Source organism: Liolophura sinensis, chromosome 1, assembly GCF_032854445.1.
Source record: "Liolophura sinensis isolate JHLJ2023 chromosome 1, CUHK_Ljap_v2, whole genome shotgun sequence".
Lineage (NCBI taxonomy): Eukaryota > Metazoa > Mollusca > Polyplacophora > Chitonida > Chitonidae > Liolophura > Liolophura sinensis.
The window spans coordinates 65,772,782-65,792,882 of NC_088295.1; the positions used below are offsets into that span (position 1 = coordinate 65,772,782).

The 20,101-nt window shown below is 38.2% G+C and overlaps 2 protein-coding genes across 5 annotated transcripts in view; both read left to right on the forward strand.

Annotated features, from left to right (window-relative positions):
• Window positions 1-4,014, forward strand: part of LOC135481981 (radixin-like) — a 38,505-nt gene extending 34,491 nt beyond the window's left edge. For all 4 annotated transcript variants that reach the window (XM_064761785.1, XM_064761784.1, XM_064761786.1 and 1 more), the window contains exons 12-15: window positions 437-597; window positions 1,253-1,481; window positions 2,313-2,413; window positions 2,931-4,014. In XM_064761785.1, the coding sequence (XP_064617855.1) occupies window positions 437-597; window positions 1,253-1,481; window positions 2,313-2,413; window positions 2,931-3,095 (656 nt within the window). In that variant the 3' untranslated portion in view covers window positions 3,096-4,014. The remainder of the gene's footprint in view (window positions 1-436; window positions 598-1,252; window positions 1,482-2,312; window positions 2,414-2,930) is intronic.
• Window positions 4,015-8,340: 4,326 nt separating this feature from the next.
• Window positions 8,341-20,101, forward strand: part of LOC135481982 (brefeldin A-inhibited guanine nucleotide-exchange protein 3-like) — a 38,221-nt gene continuing 26,460 nt past the window's right edge. Inside the window, exons 1-10 of the mRNA XM_064761787.1 lie at window positions 8,341-8,424; window positions 10,812-10,992; window positions 11,381-11,514; window positions 12,381-12,515; window positions 13,127-13,195; window positions 15,223-15,339; window positions 16,385-16,430; window positions 16,823-16,913; window positions 17,510-17,620; window positions 19,498-19,662. Of these exons, the coding sequence (XP_064617857.1) occupies window positions 10,908-10,992; window positions 11,381-11,514; window positions 12,381-12,515; window positions 13,127-13,195; window positions 15,223-15,339; window positions 16,385-16,430; window positions 16,823-16,913; window positions 17,510-17,620; window positions 19,498-19,662 (953 nt within the window). The 5' untranslated portion in view covers window positions 8,341-8,424; window positions 10,812-10,907. The remainder of the gene's footprint in view (window positions 8,425-10,811; window positions 10,993-11,380; window positions 11,515-12,380; window positions 12,516-13,126; window positions 13,196-15,222; window positions 15,340-16,384; window positions 16,431-16,822; window positions 16,914-17,509; window positions 17,621-19,497; window positions 19,663-20,101) is intronic.

A 20,101-nucleotide genomic window follows, 5' to 3' on the forward strand; every position in this document is an offset into this window, starting at 1 on the left:
GTTGGAGTTTTTTTTTTTTTTTTTTTTACAAAGTACAGTAACTAAAAACAAAATATTTGACTTCAGCAACCACTTTGACAGTTTTTGGTGCTGGTGTTTTTCTTCAAAATTGTGTCATGAGCTTATGTTTTCAAATACATTTTAATGGTTTACTCAGTTTGGATTTATAATTTGAAAATAGCTTTAGTACACACGTCCTTTTATTTTTGCATACTCATCAGTAAGACGGCATTTAAACAATTGAGTGATGTTAATTGGGACATGGAATGCCTGAAAAAGGTCCATCCAAGTAGTGTACTCTTTTGTTAATTTCTGTAATAAATTACAGATTTTGTATACAAGTCATTAGGCTTAAAAAGCAAAAGCCTAGTTCACAAGCACAAACACACAATCATTCTTGTTTGTGCTAACATTCTTTGCTCCTGTGGTGTTATAGAGTTTGAGAAGTCTCAGAAGAGGAGTCAGGAGTTGGAGCAGACGATTGAGCGTGAGGAGCGAGAGAGGCGTGAGCTGGAGGAGAAGAGAAGGCAGGCTGAGGAGGATTACCTGAGGGCTCAGCAGGATGTCAACCTGGAGAAGGAGGAGAGGGAGAGGATTGTGAGTACCTGATGATGGTATAATCTTGGTACATGGTTACTCAGTGATATGGTGTCAGTAACCGTCGTTTTGGCCGAGGCATCAGCAGACACGACATTGCCTGCAGGGTATGGGAATTTACACGTCACCCACATGACCAGTGATGTCCAATGAAAAGCAGAGTATTTTGTCTGCAGGATAAATCACTATACCACTATGTCATGTTGTATTTGGAGGTAGTTTATATGGGGTGTGTATCAGACTAAGCTGGGGAAAATTGGGACCACGACTCTTATGCATTGTGCTGGTGCAGAGGCTTGCATAAAATCTGTAGCAGTAATAATGGAAAATTTTTACTTCACAAAATTTGCAAGCAAGGGTATTTTTCTTCAGTTCCTCCACATATAAACCTAATGATCGTCATTTAAATGAAATATTTTGTAGTACAGTGTTGAATCCTGAGATAAATGCTTTTGTTGGATTACTCAAAACAATATGTCTTGCTGATTTGCTTGGGAAAAAAAGGTTCTTTTTAAAAGTAATTCTTGTATTAGAAGTGAAATTTTATAAACCTAAAGTGTTTATGTCAGGGTAAGGGTATTTCAAGGTGTATTGATAAATACAAGCGTCATAAAGCCTCATTGATTAAGACGTGCTTACACGTGTTTGTGTTCAGGCTGCAGCTAGGGAAGCGGCAGAGCATGAGGCTCAGCGACAGGCTGAAGAGCTGAGGCAGAGGGAAGAAGACCTCCTGTCCCTGCAGGAGAAGCTGGCCCAGGCTCAGAGGGAGGCTGAGGAGAAACAAGCACAATACCTACAGGCCATGGCCACACCCCAGGCTCACCACGTCAAGGAACATGACGACCAGGACGAGTCCGAGGAGACGGAAAACAATCGAGAATATGGTAAGATGATCTGCCATCGGGTATTTTCTGCTGGTCTGGGGTTTCTGTTGTCAACTGAGCACTGGTCTCAGTGGTGTGGTTGTGTCCACGTATCTTTGTAACTCCAAAATGAAACATAACATTTTCATTGATTAATTTCATCCATTCCTTTCATTTGAACATTGCCGCCTGTTTCATGTTTGAATCTTATTCTGGAATATTGTTGAATATTTGTAACTTTGGATGAGATTTGTATCTTTGGAGGTATTTAAGTCTGTAAACAACCTGCTCTTCCTGCTGAGGTAAAGGCTTTGTACAAGCTGATGCTTATTATAAACTTCACCTAGGGATGTTTGTCAGAAAGTTATACAATGACCCAGGAGCCTCACCAATGCGGTGGATGTCGGCTCATGCTCACATAATCTCTGGTCCTAGGTTGGAAGGTCTGAAGCAACCTGCGGATGGTCACAGGTTTCCTCCAGGCTCTGCCCAGTTTCCTCCTACCATAATGCTGGCAGCAGTCATTGAGTACAGCGTAAAACACCCATCAAATAAATAAATAAAAATCGACAAGTTAAGTCTAGGTTGCAAGATAGTTAAAACTCCTACAGAAGTCACATTGGTATATTTGACTGACTTTAAGGCTGAAGAATTGTTTTTTAGTGAAGTTTGATATGTCTGAAATAATGGCATGTGAAATATACGACATCCATAAAATTGTCCTCAGTACCCACACTGTGTGTGTTAATCTGAAATCACTCAGTGACTTTCTGTGTATCCGGGTAACTTGTGTATAAATGGTAGTTCTATAGAGATTATTCAGGTAATATGTGCTCTTTCTGGATTTTTCAGATGCCGATTTACAGGTGAATGAGAATGAGGTGGTTCCCCGTCCCGAGGAGGAGAGGATAACTCAGGCTGAGAAGAACCAGCGGCTACAGGCCCAGTTAAAAGTGAGCACTTCTCTAAATGTTGATATTGGGCCCATGTAACAGGGTAGTTATCTCTTTGTATCCAACGCATTTACCAGGGTGACGAATGTCTCTGCTATGCGTTGTTGTGGACGTTATGACAGCTGTGTAAAATGGGCCCCCTGGAGAGCACTGACCACAGTGCTAATCACCATCTTATATGGGAAAAAGTCTTGAGTATAGTGTAATGCAACAGTCAGTTAATCAGTGAAAACATAAGAGTTATTTTGGAACATACAGTAAGTTAGCTAGTTTTTTAACCCTTGATCCTCGCAACAAAATTAAATTCGTTTTAAAAATTTACTAACAAAGTGTGAAGTTTGTAAACGTCAGAATATTGAATAGAAGGATTTCTGAATCAACACAACATTATTTGTATAAATCTAAATTTTGGAATTTGTTGCATGGTTTGTTGCTTTCTCTTCCTGATTTTAAGAAGAGTTTACAACTACAGACGGAATGTGAACATGATTCTATCCTTATTTTTTCTCCTCCACAGAATCTCAGCTCTGAGCTTCAGGAACAAAAAGATGACCAGAAGATGACTACGAATGATATTCTGCACGCTGAAAATGTGAAGCAAGGCCGCGACAAATATAAAACTCTCAAACAAATTAGACAAGGGAACACACGGAAGAGGGTGGATGAATTTGAGGCATTGTAAAAGAAGGTGTGGCTGTGTGTGTAGATATGTTACTGTTTGCTCCACCAGAGGTCGCCACAAGGTCGCTGAAGCTCTGTACAAACATATTACCAGAGACATTACCAAACTGTGGCAGCCAAAAACTTGATCATCTTGTGTCTGATCTAAGGGACTCCAGCAAGCCCGTCAGTCTGATTCCAACCATCAGCCAAGAGAATGTATCTCCCTCATGGATCGTGTATATAAAGACTATTAGAGTAGGCCTTTTACAGCACTTGAAAAACTAAATTTCAAATTATCATTGTTTATCAAAAAATGTCAAGAGCGGACGCAAAACATGCATACATACTATTTTAGATACCTGAAGCACATTGTAATTGAACAAACTCCTGGTCACGGCGAGTCGGGTGGGGTCTGGTGCACTGGCAGGTCCCCGGCGACCTGTTGTTAGTGCCACATCTCTTACTTCAACCAAACTAGATAGGTGGAAGAATGTTCCATTTTTTTTTTGTTTTTTTTTTGTACAAGGATATTATGTACATGTATTTTGTATGCAGATGATGTATAAATTTGCTTCTATCTATCCAAACACAAGTGTATCTTATATTATTGGATATGTTTTTCTTTTGCCTGCTTCCTATTGTATGATGGTATTGACTGGTCAGTGGTTGGGCCTGGCCTGTTGTGACCCCCTGTAGGTGTGGAGGGGTGTTGTGGGGGGAAGGGGATGAGATGTGTACTCGGATTATTGGTACGAATGATATTCCTTGCCAAGTAAGGTGCTATGTGGGCACCTCAATGGGTCGTCACAAAAATCAGCTTTTTGCAAAATCTGCAGAAAATTTATTATTATTCTACTACGATCAAAATGATACTGATCCCACATATCTTTATAAATGTATAACCATAATTTGATGCAATAAAAGGAAGATTAAAACCACTTCAACTCTCGTGTCTTTAGATCAAGAAATGAAGAAAAAGGGATCGGGGAAATGCAGTGCATACTGTTATAGTCTAAGCTGGCAATTACGTAGGTAAGCTTTTTCAGTTATGAACTATAAGAAAAAATGGTTACGTAAAACTTCATATGTATAAGGTGAAAAATAATATTTCTGTGGAACTTGTGGATCAGTGTTTACGGTCCATGCAGTTGCATTTCGTTGACTGGACAGATTCCCATTTTGGCATCTTCTGAGGAACTTAGAGAATCCTTTGAACTGGGTGTCTAACCATGCTGCAATGTAATATAAATGTCTGGAGGAGAAAATAGATGCCTTTGTCATGAGATTCCGTTATATTGAGTCCTCCGGATTTCCACCAGGATATGATTTGAGAAAGGTCTGTAGCCACTCCTCTTCAGGCACGTAATCAGTAATAAGATGTACTGAACACTGTCGAACTCTGCTGAACTCCGCAGGTAAAAGCTTCTGTAACCAGGGTATCTGGGAAGATGCCAGATGGCGTGCTTCCCTATTCGTTCATCACCTCTTCCTGATAACCGATGGTGGCCAGTTGTCCACAGTTCCACGAGCGCTCCCAATCAATCTAATTCCCTAATACCGCATCAGCATATTTGTACCTGATTCTTCATAGCATCGCACCTAAAATCAATAAATGCCTCAATGCAATGGAGCAGTGGTCGGACTTGGGCATTGCTTTTACCATTCACTATTTGTGGTCAACTGGCGAAGTTTGCAGGTGTACGTTGTAGGGCCTGTATTAGACTATGAACTGGACCTGTAGGCTATACATAATGCAGATATACAGAGGTGTTCAGCACGCCCTGTTGCCAGTGGCAGATGTTAGCCTTGGACTACATATGAATTGTAACTCTACTATAGTTACAGGGTTAATATAGAGCTGCATTATCGTCCTCAAGTGGAAATTCCATTGTTCCAGGCATTAAATCATGCCTGTTTTCACAGTACTATTACTGCAGTACATGTAGGCACATAGCGACCAAGCCTTTAGGAAACAGACGTTAATTAGAATATTTTTGAAGAATTTTACCAATCATTTACTAATGCGAGTTCTTCAATGGGCCAGGCAATGAGGGTTGCACAAATGTCTCCTGCACACACACAACTATATGTATCAAACGTCGAACTGTCGGCTGGATTTCCAGTAGTGAGATAAATTTGTCTATAAAGCATTTGACCCAAACATGAAGTCTAGCATTCGCATACCACTCGTAAACCATGAGGGGGCGTGTCCCATATCGATGATTGCAAGACCCATTTTCGAAACAGCATGAAACAAGGAAAGCAGATTCCCGGAAGTCGTTTTTCCTGCAAGATCATAAACCAAAGACTTGAGATTTGTTGGAATCGAACTATAGTCGTGGGTTGATAGATTAATATCTAAATGCTTTTTGACTGATTGCATGACGTATTAACTATGATGATTTCTACTGCCGTACACTCAGAAAACGCTCTGTTCCAAGTACAATGTAACAATGACACCGAATGCATCACACACAAAAAAAAAACGTCAGCTTTCGTGTCCTCGCAGATTTCACTACAATTTACAGCAGGTGGATAAATTAAGACATAAGTGAGGAAAAAAAAGAATAAAACAGAAGATATAATTCATTAGTTTATATAGGCATACTGCTGGGGGAGCGGTTAGTGGTAGACAAGCATCGCCACAGTGCCTACATGCCTTCCTTCCAATCAATAAGTTATATTCTTGAGTAAATTAAAAAATACGTTACGTACGTGGGAAGGTCAGCAACCTGCGGATGGTCGTGGGTTTCGCCCGTGTTCTCCCCTGTTTCCACCCACCATAATGCTGGCCGCCGTCGTATCAGTGAAATATTCTTGAGTACGGCGTAAAACACCAATCAAATAAATAAATTAAATAAATTAAAATAAATTAACCAAGAGCTAATGGGTTAAACTCCACTCTCAAGAAAAATGAATTTTGAGATTCTCACGCTTTATTGTTTTCGGAGGCCTTTGTGGTAGAACCACTGTCGATGGCGTTTCTGTAAGTCTTACATGTCATGCGTGATTATACATGAAGTTTAAAGGAGATGACAAGCCTTTTACAAGCATGACGTATGTCGTATGCGTGGTGACGTATGTGTCAGAGTGACTTCCAAAAGGTCAGTGGTTTAGGCATTTTGGTTTTCTCCACCCATAACTGGCCGCCATCGTATATCGCGAACACTTCTACAGTAGACATGGCGCTAAACAACATACAAATAAACAAGGATCTTCTCAAGCTCGTTGAAAATCTTTACCTATAATCGTTGCGATCAATAGCAGACACATTCTTCACTCCCAGTTAATTCCTGCTAATAACAAGTGGAATGGATCACATGTAAGTTATCAAACTTGATTTTTTTTTTTTGAGCACCTATTCGGTATACTGGTACTAGGCATTGGAGATACATAAACCTATACATAAACCTATATGTAAAGCAGGTACAAATGTGCAAGGCGATGTATCTCCAAGCATACACCTGTTGCAACAAAATTAAGAATAAGGGTTCGATGACTGAGGTTTTGTATCCTGTTAGAATTCTACAGCACTCGTCGGAAGGTTTGCAGCTTTATTTCAGTAGGACAAAAACTATAACTGTCGCGTCACTGAAGTGGAAGATTCTCTGTTGTACCGTCAAACACAAATCCAATAAATAAATTTTAAAAAATGAAATAAAATAAATATTCTACAGCAGGTTTTACGTCAATATGAACCTCTGTATAACAGTTACACTGCAATTTCGAACACAATATACAAAGGAAAATAATATATTTACACGGATGAATTTACATGAATTCACATGGCTTTACAGGGCTTACACTGAAAAAAAAGCAATCGGTTAATTATAAACAGAAAGTCTGTTGTCTGAATGATGCTATATGCTAAAGCATGTACGTGTAGACCTATACATGTACATTGGTTCATTCATACATTCATGCATTTAATGGAGAGGATTTCATTAAGATAAATAAACTGAAATAGTCTGTTCAGTCTATTGAAACATCCTATTGAAACATTCTGTGAACCCACGCGGCTTTCAAGACAAACCGAGTTACACACACTTAGTTAGCCTATATACCTGTAGGACTGCTCCGGAATTCCATTCAGCGGCAGTCCGTTATATTTTTTTGATGTTATGATTTTTGTGTTGAATTAAAACAACATAAGTTGTAGAGTTAGATTTCAACACAAGTGTTTTTTTTTTGGGAGGGGGGGGGGGGAGGTGTAGTTTCCTTGGGGTTCTAGTTGCATGTTCCGAGTTTTATCAGGTAGCGGACCCATTATACCTAGTGTAATTGAAGGGCACTCCTTTTGTCCTCCATCTATATGAACTTGGTCGCCATGATATATAGACACAAGTGAAAAATCCGTAAGCAAGGCGTTAACCTATTAAATAAATAAATACATGGTGGCTATATGCATTGGGTGTCGATATATATATTTATATATATATATATATATATATATATATATATATATATATATATATATATATATATACACACACACACACACACATATGTGTGTGTGTGTGTGTAAGCCTATTTTATGCTATATAACTGGTTTGGCGTGGAAATGATCAGTGGAATGTTTTACATTTTGCATTGAGCTATGTGCAGATCTATCTCTATTGTTTTCTGGCAATTAAATTTCACAAACATTACAGGTGATGATTAACGAAACCTGATTAACACACTGAACTTAATTACAGAAATTATAGTTGGTCACGTCAGTATGTAGGCTAGCTTGTTTAGTGTAACATGTTTCACATGACAAAAGGAAGTAGGCTTATATATCATGAGAATATCTGGTAACAATTACGCACTGGCTGGTACAGTCATGGAGGTACCCTACAGTACCCTACTCATCCAAGCAGCCTACACATGCAGTACCTGTATGTTACAACATTGGTTGATCAGATGTAGGTCTATATTAAACACACAAAGCAAAGCTTTCATACATTAATTTGTACCGTTACATGTGTAGGGTGCAGCATACTATAAAATGTAGCCTACTGGTTTTGTCACATACAGACACACTATAACGAATGTCTCTGATATTAAAACATTAACACTAATGTATGTATGTAAATTTAAGTATCGAATCTGTATTATATACATGTAACATTTTCGCCACCGCCATGGATAAATAGTATATGTTGGCACCTAAGCCACAGTGAGACTAACTTGTAGTTCAAATGAGACTAGTGTAGAAGGGGACATAACTCTTACATAACCACCAACTGATTTGTTATTGATTGGAGTACGCCATGTTGGCAACAAACGCGAAATCTGACAGGTGGCATATGGGGATTATTTTCTTCGATATTCCACTCGCGACTCCTTCATGAGCAGTGATTATGGTATGTATGTGAATTCTCTAACTCTGTTTTTTAATTGAATCAAAATAGATAGTTTATATTTGCGCCTGAATGGTAGAATCAACGAAACAGTAAACACGATGCTGTCAGTGAATGTTGTTGTTGTTCTCCTCATATGTGGCACAACGGACAGCTGGTGTAGGTCTTTGTTATCTCATCATGTAGTAATGGATTATGACGAATTGTAATGAGGTCACTTTTCAGTGTATTTGAAACACATAGCAGTCCGTGTATGAAAGTTGTGAACACTGAAGATATCATCACAAATGTTAGCTTACTTGTTACTGTACAATGTTAGTGTCAGTCTATCGGTACTGTGTCAGTTCTGGACAATAAGTCCCAGTGAGCCTAGCCACACATGTGTTGCTCAACTGATGTGACGATGTACTGACATACCACACAGTACAGTACTCAAACCTGACAGAAATCAGACGGGACTAAGCATACAGCCCGTTGTCACTCTCACATGACTTCGGGATTCCTATGTGATACATCATCAGTTGTCGGAATAAGTGGGTGGTTTGCACTGTGGCTCATACAGGTAACCCAACAACACAAATTATAAATATGCCCTAAAGGGGTAACACCTTTGTGGATAACTCAGACAATTTAGACGAACATAGCGAACATGATAACTTGTGGATACTAGATGAATACTAGGTGGAGATTTCTACTGTAATGCCCAGCTTCGGTCGTATAGACTTCCACGCAGACAATTTCACAAAAACACACGGCTCAAACCCTACCTTATTTTTGCTATCCACCGATTTCCTAAAGCACCCGAAATGTAATATGTCAAAGCCAGTATTGGTAAGTCATCTTTCAACGATAATCCAGCCATTTAAAGTTTCGAATCAGACAACTTAAATCATTGTCTGCCTTGTTTGGAATTTTTGTTTTCATCTTCAGGCAGGGTGATGGGCCTTGTAAATTTTATCCAACCAAACAATCTGTTTACAGGGCATGGAACATTGGGTAGGATAAAATTTTTGCGATCGCTTAGAGCTGTCAGCAGTTCAACGTTACAATCTCAGTCATTTGCGAACATCTTGTCCCTCAGTGAGTTCTGTGTGCAAAATTAGTCTTGCCCTGTGTGGGAAGACCTATGAGCACGTCACGTGACATAACAGAATATTGTGCAGTTATGTTCCCACTCAGATGGAGACCCTGGCAGTGGAAGCACATGGATTTACTGTATGTATTGACTGGAACCTGCAAAACGAAGACACAGAAACGCTCAGATAGATTTGATCTTGTCATTGACATTAGTGCTTGTTATAATGGATTTTGGAGGATTTCTGGCAGGAAACATGTTTTTGTGCTTCCAACACTGTCGATTTCATCCGAGGAGTGGGTGAAGCTGATGTGCTCAGAACATTAGTACATGTACATTGTTAAATCAGGTGCCAGCTACACTCGTTGAGCTGAGTGAGTCAGGCTATATAGCCTAGCACATTTTTGTATCCATTTCACTTTCAACTGTAATTTCACTTACCTATAAAACCCAACCCATCTTAAAGTATTGTATATCCTAAATCTGGCCTTTCTACGCACTGATCTTACAGTCTTTTTAACATCAGTGTTAGAAGGAATGTCAGAAATTTAAAACAACATACAACACACTTGTCCACCTAGATGGACAAATTCTAAGTCTACAAATTATGCTATGGCTTAAAAGATGTCAAAACCTGCACTGTCCAACCCTCTTGTAGCAATAATCCACATGTTGAAACTTTTGAACCAACGTCTGCCAAGCTTTGCGCTCAAATGACCGGCATCTTCAATATATCCAGTCTACAAGTATCCTGCAAATAAACAGTTGGTCAGAATGCAATTTTAACCTCTTTTTTGCCCATTTTTGACTCAAAACATAACAAAAATCTAGAGTATGCAGAAGCATAGAAGTAAGGTAAGAAGTAACTCTCTGTAATCTTCTTCCATGTACAACATGCTTTTATTGTTCTGGCATTGTGAAGTCAGCCTGATCAAGTCATGAAAAGATTCTGTATTGCTGCTACATGTTCCTTGTTTACAAGACGCAATAGCATTTATTCACTTCCAGTTTGGGAGAGATTTTCGTGTTGGCCACATTTCATGTATTGTAACATTTCTATTTGCTATATTTCTGTATTGCTTCTAAATATACCTTGTTTAATAACAATACATTTAATAGCATGTATTCACTTCCAGTTTGAGATAAATTTTGATGCTGGATACATTTCATGTATTGTAATAGGACAACTGAAGAGTAATATTTATTCTTGAGCTGCAACAGCTTGATTGGTTCTTTGCCTTTAGGGACCTTTGATATTTTCCTCAACTACAAGCAGATTGTTTGCCAGATAACTGGAATGTATGTTTGATTGCAGTGTCCATATGGTTCCATAAAGACTGCCACATGTCACAAAACTACATGTATGCTGATACATAAGTAGAGTGGACCAAGGTCCTTAAAATCAGGGACAATGGAGGACCTTCTGGAGAAGATTCGCAGGGAGACAGGCACCCCAAAGTTTGCTCTCATTAACAAGACTTGTCAGACTGCCATTGGTGAGCTCTGTAGTGGGCATTCTAGTATAGCATGGGCAGTGGTATTGTTAGTTTGTCACTTAAAAACTGTATGCATTGTTGCATAGGAGGATGCTTAGCACTGTCAGGTTCATATCTAGAAAAAATTTATTGCAGATTACCTTAGTTTTGGTGCCCAATACTTTGGGAGCCCAAAAGTTTTTTGGAACTAAAATAGCTTAAGAACATCGATCAAATCAACAGATAAATTGTGAGGTGTACATATTTTGCCTTTTTATTTTTCTTTCCAATTTTTCTTTTCTTATGTGAAAATGCTGTGAAAACTATACAAGCTTTTAGCTAAGGTGTGAAGAATTGTATTTATAAAGGTTGTATATGATGTATCAAGCTGTTGGTTTTACATACACAGACCTTCTAAGGAACAAGGAGGCTGTGAGTCAGACCCCTGTATATGAGCTGAGGGAGAAGTGCCTGGAGGCATTCCAGCTCTCTCTGGAGTCCCACAGTAACAAGCTATCCTCACATGCTGTCACCGGAATCAGGGTAAGGGAGAGCCATTCAGGAGCCTTGCCTGTGGTAAAATAAAAGTTTATTCCATAGCATCTGGGATATACTATGCAAGTACATAATAGCATTTTAAGTGTTGGGGATGCTAAACTTTTAATAACTTAAACTATGATAATTGTCGACATGATGATTTGATCATTATTTTGTAAAACATTGTTACGCTAATTACCCAGGTAAACACAACTATCCAGTCATCTCAAAAGTAACAGTTCTTGTACCTCGGGCACTGACTCTTTCGTTCAGACTTAAACTTTGTGCCTTGACTAACATTCTGCAATCCGAAATTCATTTCTCTGTATTTTGAAGAGAAAAAAAAACAACCAGTCAAAATGTATAGGAAAAGATGAATTCAAAGTACTTTTATCAGTGCTCAAAGCACACAGATAATGTTTTGCATCCTCTAGACTTAGATGCAGTTGCGAAAGAGTGTAGGCATCCTATAGCTGTAAACATTTAGTGAACCAATCACTGTCATGTTCTTGGGGGTTTATGTGTTATTTGTGTGATATTAGTTAGAATGAATTCCAGTCAGTATTTCAACATCCTGTGTAGTATGGCTTTACCCTGTTTTAGCAGGTGTTCGATTTTTGTGCATGGTCTTCTGTTCAGAAAATTGTAGTCCTTACATGCACTGTACCCCAGTTTGTAAAATAGCACTGGCTGAGCACATGAGAGAACAGCGCCCAGAAGTCAATGAAAAGTGTGGTTTTGAAGATAAGGCCCTAGAGTAAGACAGTACAAAAGTCGGCATCAGCATGTTTGTAATTGCTAATTTGGACCCTATTAAATGCCATGTGGTTTCTACCTTGTCTATATTCTTGTGATTTTTGTCTTCTGTTTAGTTATTGCTAAAGGATGAGAGGTTCCAATCTAGTATGGAGAGTGAGAGAGAGAATCGCTGGTTACCTATGCAGGTACTCACAGCAGTGTGGTCCTTACCTTCCCTGGCTGAAGAGGCTCAGGTGGAAATCATGAAGGTAAATTGTCAGACAGTGGTTACCTGTGCAGGTGTCACAGTCTGGCCCTCATCTTCCCTGGCTTGAGAGGCTCAGGTCGAACCATGAAGGTAAGCAGAGAGAACTGCTGGTTACCAAGACAAGTGTCACAGTCTGGTCCTTACCTTCCTTGGCTGAAGAGGCTTGGGTGGAAATCATGAAGGTAAGTAGACGGAGAGAACCTCTGGTTACCATTGTAGGTGTCACAGTCTGGTTCTTACCCTGCCTGGCTTGAGGGGCTCAGGTGGAAATCATGAAGGTAAGCAGAGAAAGAGAGAACCCCTGGTTAGCTATGACAGGCGTCACAGTCTGTCCTTACCTTCCCTGGCTGAAGAGGATCAGGTGAAAATCATGAAGGTAAGCAGACAGAGAGAACTGTTGGTTACCCATGCGGGTGTCACAGTCTGGTCCTTATAAAGGTAAGGTAAGATATAAAAGATCTAAAGAACGTTACATACCATGTATATTTAAACCTACTTTAGAACTGAAGTTCAGTTTTATGTATGTTCAGTTTTTGTATGCTTGTTAGGCTTGTATAATGAATGGTATGTATTTATGGTATTAAATGGTCATCATTGATATTCCAATTACAGGTGTTGCTGAACATGAGTTTTACAACTGTATGGTGTATGAATGCCAAAGTCATCATCAAGATATCTGAGGTACAGCATGTTTTTTTTCTTCAGTACAATACAAAGGTTTTTGAGATGTGACATTTCGACAGCAGAATAACTTGCCTTTGCTTTATAGCACAATATTGTCATTCTGCAAATTTGAACACAAAACTAATTAAACAGGAATGGATTGATCTCTGGAATTGTGTCTGTGGGTGGGTTTGGGTATTGATGATTACAAAAATGATGACATTCTACCAGTGGTTTTATCTAATATCAAATACTGGCATGTTAAAAGATAGCCCTACCACACCTTAAAGCGATGAGGTCATTTTTTGCACTGGGACGTAGATCTGTCGTCGTATTTCGGTAACTCTAAAATTATATGTTACCTGAGCATGTTTGAATGGTGTGGATTGAAATGTGTATCTTCTTTACTGAAGTAATGCTTCGCAGCATCATCTACATACATAGGTTTTATCCTAGTGTCTTTTGGTCTCCTCCATAGTAATACTAATTCTAGAATGAAAAGTATATGTATAATATTAGAAAATGAGGGTTGTATGGATATAGGATAACAGTACCATAGTATTATATCTGCTCTTGAAGTTATAATATGGTAGTAGTTGATTCTGGAGGACAGTACAAGGGTAATGTTTTGGGAGAAATTGAATGAGTATTATCTCTATTACCATTCTGTGACAAATATTCTGAAACAGTTCATGTACATGTCTGGCAGTGTAGTCAGTCTGCCCAGGATAAACCATGAAGAAATAACTTTAAACATTTGTTTGACTTCCACTAGCCTATTCTGCATTTTTCTGAGAAAGAAGCTTTGAGCATTTTCTGTGTGGCCTCTAAATGACAAGGTCACTCTAACACAGTACCCCTCTGACCAAACCAGTTTTGTGTGTTTTAATTTAAAGCAACCCATATGTCTTGAAAAGTAGAGTGCGCTACAGAGCCACTACTGTGAAATCTTTACGTTTACCAACGTCAGGTAAACTATGAATTATAAATAAATACAACTACTGAAAGTTAGAGTTGGGAACACGATGACTGTATGACAGCGTCTTTTTTTAAAACTCACACAATCGAGACTTTGCCGTAACATTTTTTTCAGCTGTGTTTTGAAACTCTGTTGAATGGGGCTAAGCAAGAAGTCCGCAAAGCCTGTGTTAACACTGTTACCCAAACCTTGGGGGTGTTCTACCAGCGACAGCTGATCCAACAGGGATTTGTCTCATCTCCCTGTGGGTCAGGCAAGGTAGAGACTGCCTTATTAACCCTGTGTTTGGATTAGGTGGATATGGTGTTGAATCAATCCCGGGCTAAAAAGGTCTTTATGATTAAATATATCCCTACTCTTGGTATCTGGATGAACTACCCACTGGCACCCACACACATGTCTTTGGTCTTTTTGATCATCATAGTATGAAGGGACACATACAGTATTTTCGCTGTAAACCTCGGTTAGATTGTGTTTGATTTCTCTACCACTAAGGCAAAATCACTTGTGAGGGAAAACTTCGGCTGAGATTTTAAAGAACGGTTGGTCCGACTTTTGCATCCCTTAAAGAAGAATTGATGGAATAATGTTTACTTGTTGGAGAAAGAAATTCTGCACCACTAAGTAATAAATATCTTTTTATAGAATTGAGCACATGGTTTGAAATAAACCAGAGTAACAAATGACAAAGAATAAATTTAAATGAGCAGATATTCAACAATTTGATCACATGCATGCAAAAGTTTTGAAAGAAAACTTTATTAATATCATGATGAAGTCTGTATGAGATCAGAACAACTCCATTCATTGGTTTGTTTTCATGCAGAATTATAAAGTTTTAGCTAAGGACCAAGTTTACATCTAAGGCATTGTTAAAAGGAGCTATTTTTATAAAACATTTTTATGCAAAGTTTTGTCTTCACAAATGATATTGCCTTATAGGCTTATATGAAATCTTAAATTATGTATATTTTTGAAGAAGAAAAAACCTGTGTACAAAGCTATTTTAGTCTGTCTGTCTGTCTTGTCTGTCCTGTCTGACCCAAATTCTACCTGCCTTCCCCAGGTGTTGGTTGACACGTACCCCTGCAGTAGTGCCAGTGTCAGGAGTGCCAGTAAGGCCACTATCACCCAAATGTTAGCTAGTTTTGCTGAGAAGCTCTGCAGCACAGAGGAGAAATGGGTAAGCTCGTTGTATTGTTGTTGCAGACATGTGAAACAGGTGTCTATTATAACCTGTAATGGTTCGAGACTTTTCGTCCTTCAAAAAAAGAAAATCATCCTACCTCCAAACAAGTCTCATTACATACATGAGTTCCTTTAATACTGCTTGAACCAAATATTAGATCATTTACCCTAGCGATATTTGAATACAGAGCACAAACTCTGAATGGTGCTAGATTAATTACATGTAAGCTGACATGCCCACGAAACTTCATTCAAACAAATTCCTTCAAAGATTTATTTAAATTATCGAAAGAAATACATATTTTTGGACAAAATAAAAAGTCAATTTCATTGTTGATTCCTTTAGCACATCAAAACCAATAAAAATAAACATGAGCTTAGTTAATATGTGCTTGAGCCTGTTTTAAATGTAACAAGTACTTTTGTTCAGAGTTTGTGCTGTGTGTGTATAAATTTGGAATTGGGGATGGAATTTCCTATGTTGTTTTTTTTCTTTTTGTTGTTGCTTTTTCATTTTATCACTCTGATATCCAGATTTTATGCTTACTGGGTGGTTGATTTATGTTTTAGGTTAACTATTTTACATTCCCCCATCTCAAAACCTGACCTCCATGGTATGAGAGAAAAATTCTTGAGCATGTCATTTAAACACTAAAACAGATAAATAAATTGTGAGAATGTTCGGTTTGTTTTATTTTTAACTTCAAATGTTAACTATGTATTTGTAAAGTGTGTGATCTTGTGATCAATGTTTTGTTAGAATTAATTGTGCCGGATATTGCTTTTACAAATACATGCAGACTTATCATTTAAATGTCATTACATTTGTAAGCAGTTTTGGTGGACCCATTAAAATTGCAGCCTCTATCACACTTGTACCTTATTTTATTTTAACAAGTTATCGATAGATGCATGTATTCATTATAATAAATTTAAGTAAACCTATGTGAATAAACAATTTGCACTTTTTCATACGGGTCCATGCATTTATATTGATATATTCTTGCTCTTTATAAGAAATAGTCATTCTTACTCTTTAGGTTGGAGATGATGCTGATGACATTTTGGCTGATTTCAAAGCAAAAGGTATTGCACATGTAGTAGTTATCTGTAGAACAGCTGCAACACCAACCTGTTGACTTTTGAGAGACAAATTTGTTTGTTGCTAACAAAATATTAGATAAGCATTAAAATAAGTATGCATAAGTGAATTTTCATACATGATATACAAGTGATACGTTCTGCTTTTTTATGTGAGTGCAGAAAAGCTATAATTTGACTCCAAGCAATGTTGAATTGTCCCTGTGTTTTGTGCATATCTGTATTTTTAGGCAGCTTGCTGGTGGTTTACCCTTGGCACTCTAATTTCTTTCACCCATAAAGTAACCACCAAAATTCTTGAGTATTGTAATAAACAACAATGAAACGAATAAATAGAAAACATTAATTGGAATGTGTTTTGTGTACACTTATCTCAGATGAGAAGGCAGGCGCTGTGATGAGCATCAGACAGGATATCGTGTGTATACTCAAGTTCCTGGTCATAAGGTTGTCGTCCAGTTGGCAGGGGTAAGAAAGTTGTTTTATCATAACTTGATTCTCTGGTGGCTGATTACTGGGAAATCAAAATGAAAGAGTCATTCTGTCTTCCATAATAGTACATACTAGTACAGTGGCGTATAAAAGGTCTTCCACTATTATATCTGCAAACGACAGATTTTTTAACCTGCAAATTTCACTCTAAAGTGAGATTTAGCATTACATGGATGTTATGCCACTGTGGCAGAAATTGAGCCATGTAGATAACCCCCGAGGTTATGTGAAAAGGTGAAAAAAATGTGGCCATCAGTTGACACATACATGTATTCTTCACTTAGTCAGTCATAGCAGCTTTCTTTGCAGTTTGAGTGATATTTGGCTGATTTGCACTTTTGGGGAGAAAACCTTAGGTCATTTACTGCATATGTAAAGCTGACTACCTCCAAAACTTGATCGCGCCAGATTCGTCAGAATTCATTGGTTATCGAGTTACATGTGACTTCTGTCAACATATGTAATTGTATCTCAGTACTGTTCTTTGTCCATTGATGATAGTAAAGATGACAGTGATCCAAGCTCACGTTTAGCTTGAGTCCTAAACTCAGAATGTTTTCTTGTTTTAACAGTGGCCCTCAGAACAAGTTAGTGATACCCCTGCTTCTGGAGGGCATACATGCCATTCTTCATAATGTCCCCTCGTCTCTGGGAGAGTTCACTGACTTCTCAGACCTTGTCTGGTAAGGAACTAACATTGTCACAGAGATTTTCCTATTTTTCTTAATTCTGCAAAGACTACATGAATCTAGCTTTTTCCAAGTGAAATTCATAACTGCTACCTAAACATGTATGTTCGCTTTACACTTTACTGCCATCATTAGCAGATTTTGTACAGATGTGCTAAACAGTGCCAAGGTCACGCCAGTATCGTGGGACACATGATGTCAGAAAGTATGATCATTCCATCTCCACTTTTGTTTGTATTAACACATACAGTTTATGCATACGCATTCACTTTTCATCAAAGCTTGCGCAATAAAAATTCTGCCACCTTAAGCGTTTTAATGGAGGAGGGTTGATTACAGGTCCACACAGGGGTATTCTTGAAAAGCTTTCCATAGCTAATCCTCACCATTCTGCTTATACATTGTACAGATTGTACATGCTATGGGATGGAATATCACGGAATTTAAGGTTGAGAAGTGATGTTCAGTGAGTGTGGAGCACAAGTTAAACATCACTTGTTGAGACTTGAGAACTTGTGATATCCCACGGCATGTGCCAATCATGTTATTATACCAACAAAATAGTGTACCTGCTCACTTTAAATCACTAAATTTGTATGTCAAACTAGGAGAACTAGCCATCATCCATTTGATTACGAAGTAGATGTCAGAGGAAACAAAGGGAGATAACTGCAGTAGAATAGGTGCACATGATTATTGGATGTTAGTGAGAGTTCTTGGCTATTGCCTAGTGAAGGTGGGATATTATTTTGTGAGCTTTATCACGCTTTGCTTCAGTGCCTTATGATTGTACATCATAGTCACATACCATGTGACTACATGTATATCAACCAACTGAAGCCAAAAATCATATATCATATTTCACCTAAAGTTTGATCTGTAAAAATGCACTTTAAAGCAAACAAAGGCTTTAAAGTGATGCTTTTGATGCCAAGGTTTCGTACACAGTTAATCAAACTTTCCCAAAAAACTCTTTAATTGTTCCTGTAAAGTGGATACATGTAAATCCTCAGACTCAAGCAAAAGGAATTCAAGCACTTGAAAAAAGCTAAACTTGGAATGTCATAATAATTATGGATGTCTTGACAAGGCTTCACTGTGAATAATGTTATTCATATTCTACCCCGCTGTGTGCAAATATACATATTAATTAGAGATGACCTTTCAAACAACATTGAGTTTGTCATGCATCACACCGGCTGGTACGTTTACCTCCCCGAGAAACACCATTTCATGCTGTTTATGTTGACAAATAAAAGAATATGAGCTTTTTTAATTTGTGAGATTTGCTACCATCGAAATTTCTTTCAGTGATAGAGTGTTATTTCGCACAGTTTATAAATATCGCTTTTGTTTTTACATTTTTTATATTTTACACCCAGACGGAATGGCGTTGAAAAATGAACATTTGTTTGATGATGCTCTAAACTGAGCTCAGCAGTACGACGTCATGATACATGTACAGTAAACTTTTACATTCGTACATCACGCAACAATAAGACACGACATCATACATACGCAGCTTTGGTGTATCTAGGTCAACTGCCATGACTTAAGCTTGCCGTTGATTGGTCTAAAATGCATGACCTCTGTGAAAGGAGTAAAACAGACTGGCGGCATGAAATATGCAGTTTTGCATTTTCTTCAATTTTTGGGGTAAAATAGACTTTAACCCCTTTGGCTTGGTGTTTGTTGTGTAACCGAACACCAACGTCAAATCCCTCGAACGCTGTGGGAATTCTTGGGATTTGACTCAGTACAAAACAAGGTTCAGCTGTATCAGGTTATACAACAAACATCGCTACAATTGTGTTAAAGCTTTAATCCCATATTTGTGAATAGGTTATACCCTTGATTTGTGTCATTTGCAGGCAACAGCTGTGTCCAGGTATCATCGGGCTTCTGGGCAACCCTAAAGCTGAGGGGACGTTAAGTCAGAAGTCTGGGGGTCAGGTTCATGATGACAGGGGGAGGGGCTCTGGTACCTCTACTGCAGCACCGTCTCTCTCCCTACAGGCTTCTCGTGTGGTCTACAGGTAATCACATCTCACAAACATATTTGCCCGCACTTCTCACCTTTACTTCAGGAGGTTTGTCAGGTACCTGATGGGGCTTTTCTCTCCAGGCTCTACTAAGTTTACTCAACCATGTAATGAGACCGAAGCCTTTCCTCACCACTATCAAGTGATGAAGTGAAAGAGTTACTTTTTTTAAAACAAGCTTTAATGCCAATCAAATTAAGAAGTAAATAAATGTCATCTTTTATTCACATTATGAGAAAACTGTGATTCAGTTTTCTGTGTTTCATTTTTTTATTCCAAATTTCAGTAGTAATGGGCTATTATATTTTGAAACTTCTAAATTGCTTAAAAGTGATAAACATGTCAGAGCTTATTTTTAATTTTAAAGAATGCATCACTTTTCCTTACCTCTTATCAGTAATAAGTTGTTGCACAATTTGTGATATAAATATAT